Here is a 17,689-nt window from a genome sequence, read left to right on the forward strand (position 1 = left end):
TCAATGCTTTAGGAGTTGATAACCTTTATTTTGTGATATCTAGAGAAGTCTCTCTCTTTAGTTACCCAATCTTTCATAAAGCTATTTCCTGATATTTCATCTTCACATTCATCCAAGTGAAAACAACAATGTTTAATTCCAAGATAGATACTTGGCTATGTTAGTAAAACCAAGCACTTTGTGTCACTTACCTGGAAAAAGCATGCAAATAAAAACATCTGACTTTACTCTTACCTTTCAAATGTGTGTATTTCATCAAGGTCAGTAACATACCATTGTGGAGCTCTGAGGCCAACCAAATATAATAGCCTTGTAACTAGCAAACACCTGAAAGTTCAGCAGTAGCAACCCTTCATGAGAACAGTTTTTCATTAAGTTGATTAGTTGATGTTAATTGGAACAGTGTTCATTGAGGACACAGGGGAACTTGTGGACAAGGACCATGGTATAACTCACCCCTCTGCTTGTCTGCTGCTGCAGCACTTATGAGATAAAAAAGTAAAAATTAGGCATATGTATTACTGTGTATGCAATAAATTAGGAGTGTTCAACTGAGTTTTAGAAATGGAAATCCATCACTTAAGCACAAAGATTTATTTATAAATCATGTAATATGACATTCATTGTATTATTCTCTGATGGAGAGTTATCCAGGTCTAAGTGTTTTAAGGCCAGTAATTGCTTCCCCATCAGAAAATGTTTCAGTGAATGTCAGATTCATTGCTTTATAAATAGAGCCCAAAGATGGCTTTTACAATATATGGTTTATCAAATAAGTCACAAAGTTAACAAGTACACAAATATGTGTGCTTTTGTGCTCATTTAAATGGAATTAGCCCCTTATATGGCATCTTGTACAGTGCCAAACAGACATTAAATTAGACACTGCGGTGGAATAGTAACACATATAAAATATTACTTAAAAGGAATCTTCATAAACAGAAACTTACTATATGAATTTTTTTAAGTTAGAGATCAGTCAAATAATGATGCAGGCAGAGATGTCTGCACTAATGTTTTCAATAATTGTGTTTGTCTAGCTCTCCAAAAAAGAACAATTCCATGCAGAAGTGACTAAATTAGACACATGAATCAGCTTTTCAACATTGTGATTCTGGTTCACATGTGATGAATTTGTTTTAAACACATTCCTAATTTAATTTGTGTGTGCTAACAAGAACATTATATAATTTAACTAAAATCCCTTTTTCATCTGTTTAATTCATGTATGAGCATTCTGGTATACTGAGTGCGTTCAGTGTAAATAGATGTGCCCTCTAGCCCCACTTTATACAGTGCCCTCTATTCTCTATTCCATATATACACCCATGCCCTGTAGCCCCTCATTATAAACAGTCTTGCCCCTAATCCCCTCACTGTACTGTGCCCTCTATTCTCTCCATATATATATATATAGCCGTGTCCCTTGGTCCCATCTCATCACTGTTCCCTCTATTCTCTCCATATATACATAACCGTGTCCATTGGCCCCATTTCAATATTGTGCCATCTATTTATTCTCTCCATATATACACAACCGTACCCCTGGTCCCCTCAGTATACACAGACGTGCTCCTTGGTCGCCTCACTATACTGTACCTCTATTCCCCCCTAGTCCCCTCAGTATACACAGCTGGGTCCTTGGTCCCATCTCATCACTGTTCCCCCTATTCTCTCCATATATACATAACCGTGTCCCTTGGTCCCATTTCAATATTGTGCCATCTATTTATTCTCTCCATATATACACAACCGTACCCCTGGTCCCCTCAGTATACACAGCTGTGCTCCTTGGTTGCCTCACTATACTGTGCCTCTATTCTCCCTATATATACACAGCCGTGCCCCCTAGTCCCCTCAGTATACACAGTCTGCCCCCTAGTCCCCTCACTATACTGTGCCCTCCATTCTCCCCATATATACACAGCTATGCCTCCTAGTCCCCTCAGTATACACAGCCATGTTCTTTGTTCCTCTCACTATTTTTTGCCCTCTATTCTCCCCATATTAACATAGTCGTGCCCCTGGTCCCATCACTATACTGTGTCCTCCATTCTCTCCATAATACAACAGCTGTGCCCCGTAGTCCCCTCAGAATACACAGCTGTGCCCCTAGCCCCACATTATACTGTGCCCTCTATTATCTGCATAGGTACAGAACTGTGCCCCTGGTCCCCTCAGTATACACAGTCATGTTCCTTGATCCCCTAACTATACTTTGCCCTCTATTCTCTGTATATTAACACAGTCATGCCCTTGGTCCCATCACTATACTTGTCCTTTATTTTCTCCATAATAACACAGCTGTGCCCCCTGATCCCCTCAGTATACACAGCGGTGCCCCCTAGTCCCACCACTATAATGTGCCCTCTATTCTCTCAATATTAACACAGCTGTGCTCCCTGGTCCCCTCAGTATAGACAGCCATACCCCACAGCCCATCAGCACTGATAGCTAAATTGTACGATGAGAAATGTTTTCATTTTCACATTTGTTTAAATCGAGCAATAATGGAAAAGAAGGAGTAGTAACTAGCAGAGAAGACCATTAGTTACTGCTAAGGGGGAATATGGGTACTGACTATTGGTATTGGTAAAAATAAATAAATAAATAACTCCTTTACCCCACTGGATGAGTCTTTCATTATAATTTATAGTTCTTACCAGTGTATATTTGTGTTTACTGTTAATATTTTGTTCCCTTCCAAGGAGGCAACACATTTTTGTAATTAATTATAAAGTCTGTATAATGTGTATGTTTCACTAAGCAATGTTTAAGTTAACTATTATTTAGCGGGGTCATCTTCAATAAAGTCATTAGTACACACATATTATATATGTTATGGGTAAAGTTAAACTGAACTCCTAAAATTTAGGTTAAATTTTAAGTTAAATCAGCTAATTACATTCCAAATGTACAAAGTCCCACAGTTCAGTTTCTTTAAAAAAAGAATAGAGAGCCTGCCCTCTGTCAAAATAATATAAAGAAGTACATTTTCCATCTGTGTAGACTCCAGGGTGTCACTGTGGGGGTCCAACATGTTCTGACTAAGTAGTGGGCACAACTATCAAATCAATAGGATGCATGACCTCCCCTGATTGCAGAGCTATGGGCCTGACTTATTTGTGTCAGACCTCTGCAGAGAGATCACTGCTCCCACAGAAAGCAAGGGTCTCTCTCTGCACCATGCTGGTAGAGGACTGGCTTTTCTACTGGGGTTATAGCTGCATGTTTAAAAATTTAAACAGGAAAAAGTCATTTAGACGTCATTATTAATCAAAGTATGATTCACGCTTGTTAGTTTTCTGGCCTCATTTCTGGGATATGCCTCGTATATTTATGGGCCTAGCCAAGCACACATTGAACAATTAAAAAAAAAATGAAACTATTATGTGTTCCCTCCTCACCATGGTATAAGGTCATTAGGTGTTAAACAGGTCACCAAATATCTTTGGTATATAAAGAAATGATGTTGACTAAGATGAAGGCAGACAGCAGGTTGTGTGATCCTCCATTGTAATCACCCCTTTAATTGGAAAAGGAAGGATCACTAGATTTTGGGGTGGCAGGGAACCACTAATGACAGGGCTTGGGGTAAAGATTTAAAGCTTAGACTGTAAGTTTTTCTGGGCAGAGTTCTCTCCTCTTTCTGTGTCATTGTTTGTATATGTCTGTCATTTGCTATCCCTATTTAGTGTACAGCGGTGTGTAATATGTTGGCACTATATAAATACTGTTTATTAATAATAATTACAGTAATCATTGTTTAGAGAGTGAATTATTAAAAAGCACTAATTAAGAGGTGAGTGACATCACAGGATATATAGGTGTTTGTTCATTTAACAAAAGTGTAGATGGAAAGGGTAGGAGTACTATCTATATCAGAGGAGTAAAGAAGGTTATTAATTACAGGTAAGGGGAAATATGGCACTGACTACTGGTAAAAAGAACGTCCAAACTTTAGGTTTGTAAAGCAACAGTGACAATGCTGGTCTCCTTAGTGCAATCTTTTTTATTTGGGACTATACTTCCTAGGACGGATAGTTCCTAAAAAATCGAATTTCTAAAACACTTGCCTTTTCCCGATGTTGCAGCAAGTCACCTTCATTGCTGACATTGTTGGAAGATTTAGCCACCAGCGATGATCTGACTGAGGATCAGACATTATTCATGCAAAAGATTGCATTAGTTTTCAAAGACCTGTTTACACGGACGGCAGTTCCAATGCAGCTCCTGGCACCTTGGCAGCCACTTTGCTGCCCACACCCCATTTCTGGGCCTTGGAGTACTAGCACTTGCACATTTTATAGCTGGCAGCAGCCAACAGTGCTGAACTGCTCACTGCCCCCCTATTCATTCTTTATGGGCAGCTGTGGAAGCGGTAACTGCATTGCAACCTCACCACCAGTCTGAATTAGCCGCTATACATTTTGGGGCTATGTAATAGTCATTCATACTTTTAAAAGGGAAAATGTATATAAAAAAAGAAGTAATAAAAAGAGGTCCAAAAGCTCTGTGGAACTGATGAAACTTTCTAATTTATGCCCTTTCTTTGTTTTATTTTTTCATTTCATAAAATTTTGATTATTATATAATATTTTATATAGCATTTGCTTTCATAGCCTTTTAAAGGTTCAGAGGCACCTATATTACCTAGTGATTTTTACTGTTGTTTTTAGCTTAGCCATTAAAATGTCAGTCTATTAAAAATTTAATTATTATTAGGTATGTTGTTAAATCCCCTTGTAGGATTTCTTTTTCTATCATAGAACATACAGCAGAGGACAAAGCCAGGAACTTCAGCATTAATCTTGTGCTGCTGCAATCTATAAAATATGAAAGATAAGTGTGTGATTTACCCTGCTAGCATCCACCTTTTATCAATATACTAAGTGTACTAAATCCCTATTTAATGTACAGCGCTGCGTAATATGTTGGCGCTATATAAATCCTGTTTAATAATAATAATAAAATTAATGATAGACACTTTGATACATAAGTTGTTAGATGGGTGTAAATGATATAGAGAATAATGTGTCATCTGTCTCTTCTACAACACTCTATGGAATACAACTAAAATAAATGTAAATAATGAATACAAATATATCCATCTCCATCTCTCAAAAAGATGCATCGTATAATATAAAAGTTACCAGGGCATTGTGGGTATTTTAGACATGATGCACAATGAGTTACATAGAAGGTTTATAAGGACATCTGCTGGCAAACATGGAAAATACAATCCAGGCTCATAGGCACAGGAACCTAAAGTGACATGAATATAAAAGTAGAAAAAAAGAACAGGCATCAGGATTCACATGACTGTGTATTCTCCAAGCCAGACTACAAAATAGATGATGAAGGTGAAATCAGGGGCGGTACTATGACCTCTGTAAGTGGTAAAAATGGGTATAAGAAATACACTTCTAAATTACCTAGCATACATATACTATCACTGGTTCTATGTCCTCCATTATTTCATAGCATTCGGATAGCTGGTACCCTAAAGCTAAGGTTTCATCTCCCAATATTTTGCCTTTTCTTGTTCCTCGCCCCCTATCTTATTCAGCCTGACCTAGGTAATACCCACATATCATTCCTAGTCTTAACTGAAAGAATCAAAATCTAATAACTGAAAATCCAATAAGTGAAAAGGTCTGGCAATTAATTTAGGGAGAAAGGAACAAAATGATGCTGGATGTTCATGAGCCAAGAAATAACGTACGTTCTATTGGTTTTACAGCAACTTTCATCAATGGCTAGTAAAAATCACATTGTATACAACTCAGAGACTTGTTGGGGTTTATTAAATAGGCAAAAATACATTTTAGTGTACACCTTTTTAAAACATATAGTCAAATATTACAGTCTTAGCACATAGAATTCACTTAGTAACCATGAACTAAGTAGGTAGCAATCCACAAGGTAAGTAAATGATATGACCAGACAGTACAGTATGTACATTTTGAATACAATATGAGTGGAACAGCAGCAAACAAAGAATTCTACAGAAAGTTCTTAAGATCTCACAGTGTTACGGGACCCTGTCACCAACATTACAAAATTCAGGTAAAAACACAGAGAAATCAATCATGGTTGTTTGTATTGATTTTTCTATGTATAAATTATTTTTATGGAGATCAAATTAGACTGCTCAGGGTCATTCCCCTTGCATAGCCCCATTCTACCTACAAGTTATAGCCCCTTTTCTTGTCTAATCACTGTCTATGCTCTCCCAGCATCCCTCATCTCCCTGCATAACTTTTTTATGCAGCAGTTAAAGAATTTGCAAAAAAATAGCATGTCACCAAAGTTTGATGCAGGTTTATGTACCAAAATGAAGCCTGCAATGACATTGTAGCCATATGTTTATGAATAGCCATGCACAGCAGCAGCACTGGTGTCAATTATGCCTGCAGTTCTAGTGTAAACAAGGTTGGGAGAGGTAGTACAGCAGAAACTGGAAGCAATGTTTGTATGCTATATGAAGGGAGCCAGCACAGAATTACTACAATCAGGTAAACATATACTATCTTCTCTAAAGCTAATAAAATATTGATGCCAAGTGTTGTGCTTCAAATATAGAGATCAGTAGACTAACCACCAGACGATTTATTTAATTCAACCTCATTTACCTTTTTGATTAAAGCAGACAAAACTCACCTGCCCTCACCTCTATTGCAGAGCCATTCCCCAGTCTTTTTTTGGGTCTTGCCTATATTGATTGGTTGGCCCAGCTGGAATGATATGACTTTCATGCATCCTTACAGTAGTTTATAATTCAGGCACCAATGTATGCCCGGAATGTGTCTGAGCATGCAGACTCATAGAGGTTGGTTTACTAAACAATAGACCATTCTCTTAGCAAAACGATGCTTACTTAGCCTTGTAAATAAGGTGAACAAACCTAAACAGCAACACTTATTACAAACAATAAACTGATCACGTTTTGATATCTAAACAATTGTTAAAAATATTGTATATTCCCTTTAACAATACAGAAAATTTCCATTTTTCTGTGCCGAGTAGAAACTGGGTTGTATGTCACTATTTTCGAAAATATAGATTTGACTTTAGTTGGTGGTTTGTTTCAGAATATACAAGCCTTATGGCTTTCATGCCATGCAAGCATTACTAGGCATTCACTAGCTTGGAAAAAAAGCATACATGTTGGTTTTAGACTATTCAGACAATATTTGGCTACATACTTGTTTCAGTGACTCGCTTGGTACTGAAGGATCAGGATGACCATCTCAGGGCCTGATACCTTTAAAAACAAGTTAGTAACAACAGCTGTACAAGTGTGCTTCAACCTTTTTCCACATAATAAAACACGTGTTGGATGAAACAGCATTAAGAAATATGATTTGAAAGTTTGTTTTCCAATCGCATTCCCGTTTATCAATCCTGTATTTCTTGTTTGTATCTCAATTGCCTGTTGGTCCACTGGGATATGTTGGGTACTTTCAACAGCAGGAATGCGCAGGCCCAGAAAAAATTGGTCAACACAAACTCCAGGATTTCTATAACTGTAATCATGCTTGCACCACAAAACAGACCAAGCTGTCCACCCACATCAGCTAAAAGGAAGTAGATATAGATAACAGTATATTAGATATAAGTAAATATTAAATGTAACTTTAAAAAGGGGGGGCTGTCTTATTTGATGGCCCTGCCTTATCATCGGGGAAACACGGTATAGTCACAGCTAGACATATCAGCATACTTCAGCCGCACTCAATGATTGTCATTTGAAACAATTATTAGTGATCATTTTGGATGACAGTTTTATTAATGATTTTTGTGCAGGAAGGTTGTTCAGGTGCTGGGGAAGAGAAGATTGAATTGCCCCACCAAGAGGGCTACTAAACTTGCTGTTAGGCATCTATTATTCAATTACACCATAAGACACCTGCACAGACACCAGATTTTCAACTGAAAAGATCACAAATGATCAGGTAATGAAAATCTAGAATCTCATCTAAGATCAGTAAATCTTGAAAAGTTTAGAGTTAGAGCAATTAGATAAATGAGTAGTAGTTGAGCTTCTGCATTTTTCACTTTACTGGATTTTAAAATAATTGATAGTTTGTCCCCAAATCCCCAAAAATCCCTTTTTGAATACGGCTTTTATGCATTGCAATACATAGTACATTGCTATTTACCACAATTAGAATATATTCCTGTTTCTTTCCTATAAACCAGACTAAATAGGGAAAAAGTAAATTATTGTAGAGGGGACAAAAATTATGGCCGACTTAGGGTGTAATGGCTCAACACAACCTCCTCTTTTCCTATGCACAATATTTTTCTCTGTTTAAAAACATTATGTGTCCAATTACAGCTACAGGTGTTTTCCTATAAGGCCATACAGCTTTCTGACATGCAGCAACCACAATCTAATAATGAAGATAATGAAGATGAATCCTAAGATTAGTAAACATGGTTTCTCCTTAGGGATCCATAAAGCTTTCTGTAAATTTGTGCAATGGAGCATGGATAGACCTAGCTGGCACAAAATGGTTTAGGTAAATATTCCTTCCTATAGTATGCTTTAGCACTTGGCTGTGTTTGGCATACAATATATAAGTTTCCTGTCGGGTTAGGTTTGTGAGGTTGATTAAAAGTTATAACCTGCTGAGCAGCCCTGGCTAGGATATTTCAACCTGTGCCATTGAGCCACTTACTTATGGTATATAATAAATGTCAGTGTGCACAAATCTTTTTTATTTTACCTTCATAGAGACCTGTCTTCCCAAAAAAGGTGACTGTAAAATGATGATGAGCTATGAAAATACAAACTTATTTTGATGTTGGTGCAATGAAACTTCTTGGAGTTTGTCTTGAACTAAATCTGTCTGAATTTAGCCAAACTTTTACTTTCCACCTTTTTGGAAAGACAAAAGCACAGGAGGCGGAAAAAAATGTAATATCAATCTATTTATCTATCTATCTATCTATCTATCTATCTATCTATCTATCTATCTATCTATCGCTCAGCCTACAGGACACAGGTGGACAACACTGGAGAGAACGCAGATATATTTCAATATTGTATGTATGACTGACGCCTGTGCTCATTAATGACTCTGTGTATATAATACATTAATGGTGCTTGCTTTATGGATCATCCATTTTCTTATCTATAAAATAACAGGGAAATTCCTTGATTACACATTTGAAATCAATAGACAACTCATTTGGAAAATGGCAGCTGATGCTTCTCACTCAGTGTACATGATTTATGTCAGTTAAGCACTTAGTGATAGAACAATGTTTTAGGCATTAAGTTGTTAGACTGGCAACTTTGGTTTCCTGTTGTTTGCAGACAATAAAATGACAGCCTCAGAAAATCTGAGGTCATGAAAGAGTTCAGATATTTTCCTGGAATTAGTGAGAAACATTGATAAAAATGTGGAACAAGTTAACAACACAAGAACTCTGCTACAGAATGTAAAAGGTACATTTACCTTATGTAAGAGATATTTTTACTCAGCTTGTTGGAGAGGAAATCTGCAGCTTTGTCACTTGGAAATGTGGAGTATGAAAGAGTAGCAGGGTAGTCAGTCTCTTCACATGGAACTGGGCAACTGGAATTGTAAGTCCCCACACTGCACAACTCTAGTTTATCAATTCTGTCTGCTCCAAAAATAATAAAAAAAAAGTATAATAAATCACTATCAGATAGTCACTCCATCTATCCTGATATATATTGGTATGTATTACTATTTAAATACGTTCTATTACACAATCCTTTCACTCTCTCTCTCTCTCTCTGTTCTCTCATATATATATATATATATATATATATATATATAAATCATGTTTTGACATACTTACAAAGTGCGGGATATACACAGTTATAGAATTTTGGAAGATCACATTCCTTTCCAACACCTGCCAAAAAAAGGAATGACACAGATGATTTAGATAGATTGCATTCTCAGTGTCACTAACAGTTCTTAGAACAACTAGAATGGTTGTAATCTCTGGGCCAAAACCTCTAAATCCCATACCCCCCTAACCCAGTTACTTGTAAAGCAAGACAAATCTTCATCTGTTTTCCTAGTTCCTTCACAATACCATTTGTACATGTAGCCACCAAGTACAACTGTGGCTTTGTACTGCATACTTAATAGTACTTCTAACTGTACCCATTCAACTGTATTGGAGTGATTGGGAACAAATGTGTGCATGCAAATGCAGTTGTGTTTCTGCTTTAGTGGACTTGTGCCATGGTTCCTGAAAGTGACAGGTTGCTTCTGGCATGCAGTTGCTTTTCCTTCACCTATGGTGCAGCTCCAAAGTGGGTAGTAACAGTTTGCCGCAGGTCTAAAAAGGACATAACTTTTCTTCCATATATATATATTTTTCTTCCATATATATATATAATTTATTTATTTATTTATATATTTATGGTATTTTAATAGACTAAGAAAATGCAGCCTACAGGATTTGTGAGCTAAATCTGTATATACCTAGCTTGTTTTTATTGCTGATAAACCTAAATCTGGGCATTGCAAGTTTTTTCCCTAATTTTAGCTTTGTACTTTTTCTACAACGTCTGTAGTCCCCCCCACACACACTTCAGTAGGCTGCACAAGACAGTATCATGTAAAAAGATGCTGCAGTCCCATCAAGCAGTGAACAGAGCTAAAGCCTTGCTGAATCTACATGGTAAAGCAAGTGAACATCCCCTTAACATGACAACAGTGATTTTCTTATTTGTTCATAGTTAATACTCTTACCTGGAAGTAGAAATGGTAAGCATCCACATTCTTCTTGTATATAATGTGCCTTGCACTCCTGTACACAGCCATATGTACTATAGACCTCATGATATTTCAAAGTTAAATCAGGATTACACTGTCCCCAAGGATATTCCTGCATTATACTCTGCATTTGAAGCATTGCAATAGAAACTTCATGTTAGTTATAATGTCAGCTATACATCAGTCATACAGTAGGCTAAAAGGGTTATTTTAGCTAAAGCTGATATTTTATTTATAGCATGGTTTGTCTTAATCAACTACTGGAACATTTCATGTGTTAAAAATACGGGTGGCAAAACCATTAAATATTTACAGTTACATTTTACAAAAGGGCAAATAATAGCTGCAACAGGCTGTCAAAAGTAGCAACAGCACAATAGAACTTTCATATAATCAGTGTGTAATTTTTTATGATAATATTAATATATATTTATAGTGCCATTTTCGGGCATGAGGGCCTGCTAATCCAGGACTATATAATCCCATGCTGGCCGGTCTCCCTGTCCTGGCACCATCACCTAGGAGAACCCCAACAGACAGCTAGTAGAAAAAGGTCAATCATGTAAGCCATGAAGTGGACACCCAAAGTAGAAGTCCAGGTGGGACTGGAGCATAATGTGTCAGAGTGTTTTAATAAATAAAAGAGAACTTTATTTTTTATTATTTTGGGGAACTATTAGAGAATTATTATTTTAGGGAACTTAGCATTTTTTCTTAAACAGAAACATGCAGAAGAAAAATAAAACGTCATGGACTACAATCTACAAATGTAAAAATAAAGTGGGCCACAGAGTAGTCTTTCTTTTACAAGCTTTCTAGATCTCCTAGGAAGGGATCTGTAAACTCATACTTTGCACATATCTCCACCTGTTTGTGAAACCTAATTCTGAGACTTTTCAACCAACTTAAGTCCAAAGTTCTTCGGCAATGCACAAGCTTGTACTAATACTGAACAAACCATGCATGTTAAAAAATCTACTTGCTGGCCCTTGAAAACCTATTGAATCTAATGGGAACTAAGCAATAATTTAAAATGTTTAAATCCCCCAACATAATTAGCACATTCTTCAAAGCTATGCTAATACCGGGAAACTGACATTTATTGGCTCTATAACCTGCTGAGTTCCAGCAGTGTTGCCTATTTTTGACAGAGAACATTAGATATGCACATTTAATTGGAGAGTCACCTCTGTGCAGTCACTTATGAAACCTTTTAATTTGCTCTTCCTGCTTAAAAGGTGTGCCTGAGTTATAAATTTGCATTGGAAAATATCTATCAGCTGCAGCATCTGGGCAATTAATTTGCTTATCTATTAAATATAAAAATACCTTGAAATGTCTGATGGAAGCATGTGCATGCATCCCCACAGGACTGTGTAGGCCCAGACCATCAAACCGGGGAGGAACCTTAGGTGAGTGTATAACAAATGTTATCCCAGCATCCACAAAGCCCAGTGCTGGATCGTCTGTGAATTCAGTCTGTCATAAGAGAGCCATTGTTATTACTGTACTACATCCAACATGTCATCTAAACACATGAAATGGTAAGGATACACTTTTTACCAACATTTATTGCATAAAGCAGAAGTTACATAAATAAACTTTAAATCAAACCCCACATACCCAATGGTGTCACCAGTTTTACAAGAATTTTGTGAAAAGTATTATAATTTATTTAGCTAGTCTCGCCCTTTGGATAGATTTTTTAAGTCAATTACTAGCTGCCCAAAACTTGGAAGACATGAGCAACCTATCCCCCTAAACAAATCAAAGTTACATACCAATCTGATTTTTAAGCATAGCCCAGATGTCTTCACAACCATCCTGTATTGTCCATCTACTTGGGTTATGTAATACTGGCAGTGGCATGGAGCCTATATATCTAATATATATATATCTATATATAAATATGCAGAAGTATAAGAAATCTGTTCAGCTTTTATGGAGTGTATGGTGGATGAGAAGGTCATAGGGGGGGGTTTGTGTTTTATATATGTACTACCAGGATTTTATTGTATGTTTTATACACTTTTGTAAAGATCACAGATTTAGCTTATATTTATGAGTTACTATAAAGGTAATTGATTTTTGTGATAATTTGCTGTTGTGTTCTTTATTTTGAAATTTGGAAGGTGATTTTGCAGTATTAAAGTGGATCTTTTACTGAGTGTTTATGTAAGCTGCCATTGCCCATCAGGTTCTGATATGTGAAACTTGCCTGGTTGATGTTCTGATCCTCTCTACCTGTATTACCTTCTGATCACTGACCCAGAATGAGTATAAAGCTCAGGTGTTCAGATAATTGTAATACAACGTGTCACACAGTTATCTGTATGCTTGTGTGATTGAAAATACGGACACAGGCAGCAACACAGCAGTGGCAGCTTTTGTAATGTTTCAGTGGAAGGTCCACTTTAGGAATGTCTACTGGAAGACTCCAGACTTTTAGGGGGATTGGGAGACTGTATAGTTGTATATATATATATACAACAATCCCATTTCTGAGCTTCTATACTAATAATATCATGGAAGTTTTCTTTTAAATAATATAAGAACCAGTCAATAAATTAGAAGATTCCACATCAGGGATGCAGCTAAGCAGTTGTGTTTCAAATATAAAAAATATTATGGTATCGAACATTCTTAGATAATTTGCATAATAACCTGTTTGATATCGAATAGTACACTGAGTCCTTTCCCTGCTGTACTAATCCTTTTATTTGACTCAGGTGTGTTGTGATTAAAAGTGTAGCAGTTTCCATACTCTGTAAAAACATGCTCAAAGTCCTAAAAGAGAAAACAAATAGATTTCAAGAAGATTAATATTGGAAATGAAAGTTGGGTTTGTTACTTTTACTATTTTTAAAAATGAAAAGTGTAACACTTGTTACAATAACCCATTTGCAAAATGTGTTGTTAACATTTGATGGCTCTTGGATTAGAATAACATGTTCTTACCTGTGGATAGCATGGATTACCGAAGAAGTCACACTTTAACAGAGTACTGTTATTGAGATAAAATCCATTATTTTTAGTAAAGTCTTTGATGCTGAAATTTTGGTTGAGCTGAAGAAATTCAATCATTTCTTTTATATCCTCAGAATCTTTTCCTGTGTTTGAAAAATGTAGTACTGTAGAAACAATGTTCCACATGAAAAATGCAACGCTTAGATTGTGCACGGCACGTGTTTGGAACCTACAATAATATATAAATGAAGTACAGTCATTATACTGGAGGCATATGCATTCACTTGTATGAAAATTACAATAGGATTGGTTCGTTGAACATCCTTTACATAATGCCAAAAGATAAAAAAAAGAAGGAAAAGATGGTACATTGTTTTTCATGAAAATTTATTTTACATAACATATTACATAACATATTAGTATGAGTATAATAAAGTTTGAAACACAAAATCATGTCTAAATAAAAAATACATTAAATAAATGAAAAACAAATTAAAAGTAATTTAAATTTTTTTTTTTACCCCCCTAGCGTTCTAATTCTGTCATTTTTTGATGCAAAAAATGATCCTATTTTTTTTTGCGTAGAAATTTTTGTTTATATTGTGGGCCTGTAATTCTTAGGATTAACTCCCGGGTATATTTATTATATTTATTTATTATATTAGAATCATAATTTGACTGTACACACGGCAGATTTTCGCCCGATAATTGGCCGATACCGATTATCGGGCGAGAAAAATTTGCCGTGTGTACGCAGCTTTGGGGTTACCGCTCTCAGCTTTTTTTTTTTTTTTTACCCTGAGCCACACTCGGGATTACCGTTCGCTAGGTTATCTCACATTCCCATTTATTTTTAGTATAGGAAGTTTCTTTTTCCCCAGAGCAAATGGGGAAAAAGAAAACTACTGATTTGGAGGGAATGGAGATTTACAGGCTAGGGGCCCAATCATGCAACATACACCCAAAAAAACTTAATTGAACTTCATAGGATGTACATAACATGTCCTGTTCTTCTGTTCCTCCACCTCTTTTACCAGTAATTCAGTAATTTTCATATGTTAAAATTATGAATATAGTAGGACATGATAGGGTTTTCTTTTGATGTCCCTTGGGGAGAGATCTGTTCTTAATTTGCTTTTTGTCTTGTAAACACATCAGGGTTTTTGTGAAAGTATCATGACTTTTGTGCACAGCTGTACCCACTGGAAAGTTGTGGATTCCTCCCTTTCTTTAACTACAGATGGTCATTAGGACAGACAGTGAAACTCCCCAGTAAGGACTTCAAATAAAATCTGTCAGAGAATTTTTACGCTTCCGCATACACTTAAATTATACTTCAATGCACTACACATACATCATCTAACATTATGTTGATTGGTATACTACAAAAATATTTAAAAATAAAAGGACACACATCATATGTAGAATGAAGGTTATTAATGATGACGTCTTTGTGAAAATGTTAGTTCCCTGGTTGTGTTTGTTTGTTATAAATGTATCATAAAGGGCCCAAAAAGGTCAGATTACTGGCTTGTTTATATACTAAAGTCAAGCATCAACATGAAAGCAAGAAAAAAACTTTTTCCAAAGCAGAGTCACAAATAGCAGCCTTGAGATGCAATTAGCGAACACAATATACCGTCAGAATATTTTAGTTACTATACAATATTGTAATGCAGCAGCCCATCTAATGCCCTTTCATCTGTAATCTGACAATCATGGAATGTAACTACTGTGATGCTGGAACACCCACTTTATTGCTCCCCTGTCACTACTGTAATCAGATGCCTGCCTGAATGATAAACTAAAAACAAAGTATTGTATAGAAAGATATAATGTGAACAAAAGAGACTTAAAGCTTATTGACAATTGTTGGAATGCACAGCTCATGTTATTGTATGTTACACATATTAGTGCATTCATTGTCAATGACATCCAAACCAAATACCAAATTAACTATATTAACATATAATGTAGATATGTTGCAGTGCACAGTAATGCACCACCATAAGTTGTGGTGTACTGCTTGGAAAAAAATTAAGCATATTCGTACGTTTATCCTTTCTGGGGCATTGGCAGAGGTTAGGCTAAGTCCTCACCCGAGTCCCAAGTCAAGTCCCTTCATTTATCCCCATTTGTCCCCACATAAAAACAGAGCTCTGATCCTGTTCTTGAGCACAGGGTCGGTTTTTAAGTCCATGGCTTTCTCCTCTGACAGCTGAAGGGGGAAGTGAGAAAGACAGTGAGCCTTCTGTACCACCACCCCCCCTTTCAGCTGTCAGAGGAAAAAGCCGTGGACTTAGAAAGCAAGAAAGGTGGGGAGGAAGGCAGTGAAGCTTCTGTAACACTGCCTTCCTCCCCGCATTTCTTGCATTCTAAGTTTACTAAGTTTGGCTTTCTCCTCTGACAGCTGATCTAAAGGGGGAGGGGAGGAAGCCAGTGAGGCTTCTGTAATACCGCCTTTCTCCACGCCCCCTTAAGCTGTTAGAGGAGAAAGCTGTAGACTTTGAATACAAGGAAGGTGGGGAGGAAGGCAGTGTTATGTTACAGAAGACTCAATGCCTGCCTTACCACCTATCCTGAATTCAAAGTTTTCTCCTCTGACAGCTGAAGGGGGCGGGGAGAAGGGCGGTGTTACAGAAGCCTCACTGCCTTCCTTCCTGTCATCTTCAGCTGTCAGCAGAGAAGGCAAGTCGCAAGTCGAGTTGCAAATCGCTGTGGAAAACCCCAAAGTCGAGTTGCAAGTTGTTCATTAGGTGACTTAAGTTGGACTCGAATCCAAGTCGCGCAACTCGAGTTCCAACCTCTGAGCATTGGTAGCACATTCATTTGAATGGGCTGCCTATCTGCAAAGCACATTAACATACATCGTTTCATGCATTAATAAATATGTGTTAATGTGCTCTAACATGGACAGGTATATATGAGACCCTAGGCTCCTTTTTTAAAGAATTGATGTGCTGAAATGTCCACTCATGTCTTTGAGTTTAGTGTTAAATAAATTAAAAACAACTAGAATATTAGGAATACAGTTTAAAATTATAAATGGGACAAACTTAGAAATTACCTTTTATCATTAAGTGATGAATTAATGTGTTAAATGTGTATTTAGTAAAAGAACAAAATGTTGTACAAAGCTGTAAAATTCGGCCTTTTGCATGCAGCCCTTTTTGCTTTGCATTACAGGTTATTAGAATCAATGATATTTATACCTGTTCAAGTTACAAAATGTGACAGAAGGGAATTCAATCTTGTCGACATACTTCACGGTTACGGATGTCGTCGTTGGCCAACTGAAATAATTGATAATGCGCGAGCAAACTTGTGAGAGGGCAGCAATGACAGAAACCATTACCACAATGAACCAGAGCACTCTGCGGATTTGGCCCGCTGTTCCCGTGCTGTTCCCATGTACAAGGTTATGTAATCCATGAAATGAAGTGGAAACTGCAAAGTCGCGGTTATATATTCTCCGTTCTTCTGCACATGGAGCAGAGTGCTTTCTAACAAAAAAATGCATCTTATGCCAAAGTGCTGAAATAAGAGAAAGTTTCACATTAGAATTTACACTAATTAGAAATGCTGGTGAAAGAATCACTTTGTACTTTGCCACACTTCCCTATTTCAATGTAACAGTTATTTTTTAGTTGTATTGTTGGTGCTGAAAGCTTGCAGTTATAAAAGTAGCACTAGTAATAAATAGTAAATAAAATCAATTCAAACAATTAGATTTAATTGGTAGTGAAATAAAACAGATAAGAAAATACAAATACAAATATATATACACATGATTTATAATATAAAAAAGGTTTGATCCATATTATCTTAGAAATGTGCATTCATGTTTGTAAATCGTTGTTTCTAGTCATAGTTAATAATTTTATCTTTCCAATGGGGCATCCATATTTTCTCATTACAAATAAAGTCAAATGACGTGAAAGGTTATTGAC

At 36.5% G+C, this 17,689-nt stretch overlaps 1 protein-coding gene across 1 annotated transcript; it reads right to left on the bottom strand.

The window, feature by feature from the left end:
- Nucleotides 1–7,093: 7,093 nt before the first annotated feature.
- Nucleotides 7,094–17,259, bottom strand: ASIC5 (acid sensing ion channel subunit family member 5). Its single transcript, XM_072406838.1, is given in 8 exon segments — nucleotides 7,094–7,654; nucleotides 9,471–9,639; nucleotides 9,841–9,897; nucleotides 10,749–10,896; nucleotides 12,102–12,251; nucleotides 13,437–13,559; nucleotides 13,731–13,968; nucleotides 16,952–17,259. Coding segments are annotated over 8 exon segments (1,446 nt in total). The 3' UTR covers nucleotides 7,094–7,401.
- Between the last annotated feature and the right edge of the window lie 430 nt (nucleotides 17,260–17,689).

Source organism: Pyxicephalus adspersus, chromosome 3 (assembly GCF_032062135.1).
Source record: "Pyxicephalus adspersus chromosome 3, UCB_Pads_2.0, whole genome shotgun sequence".
Lineage (NCBI taxonomy): Eukaryota > Metazoa > Chordata > Amphibia > Anura > Pyxicephalidae > Pyxicephalus > Pyxicephalus adspersus.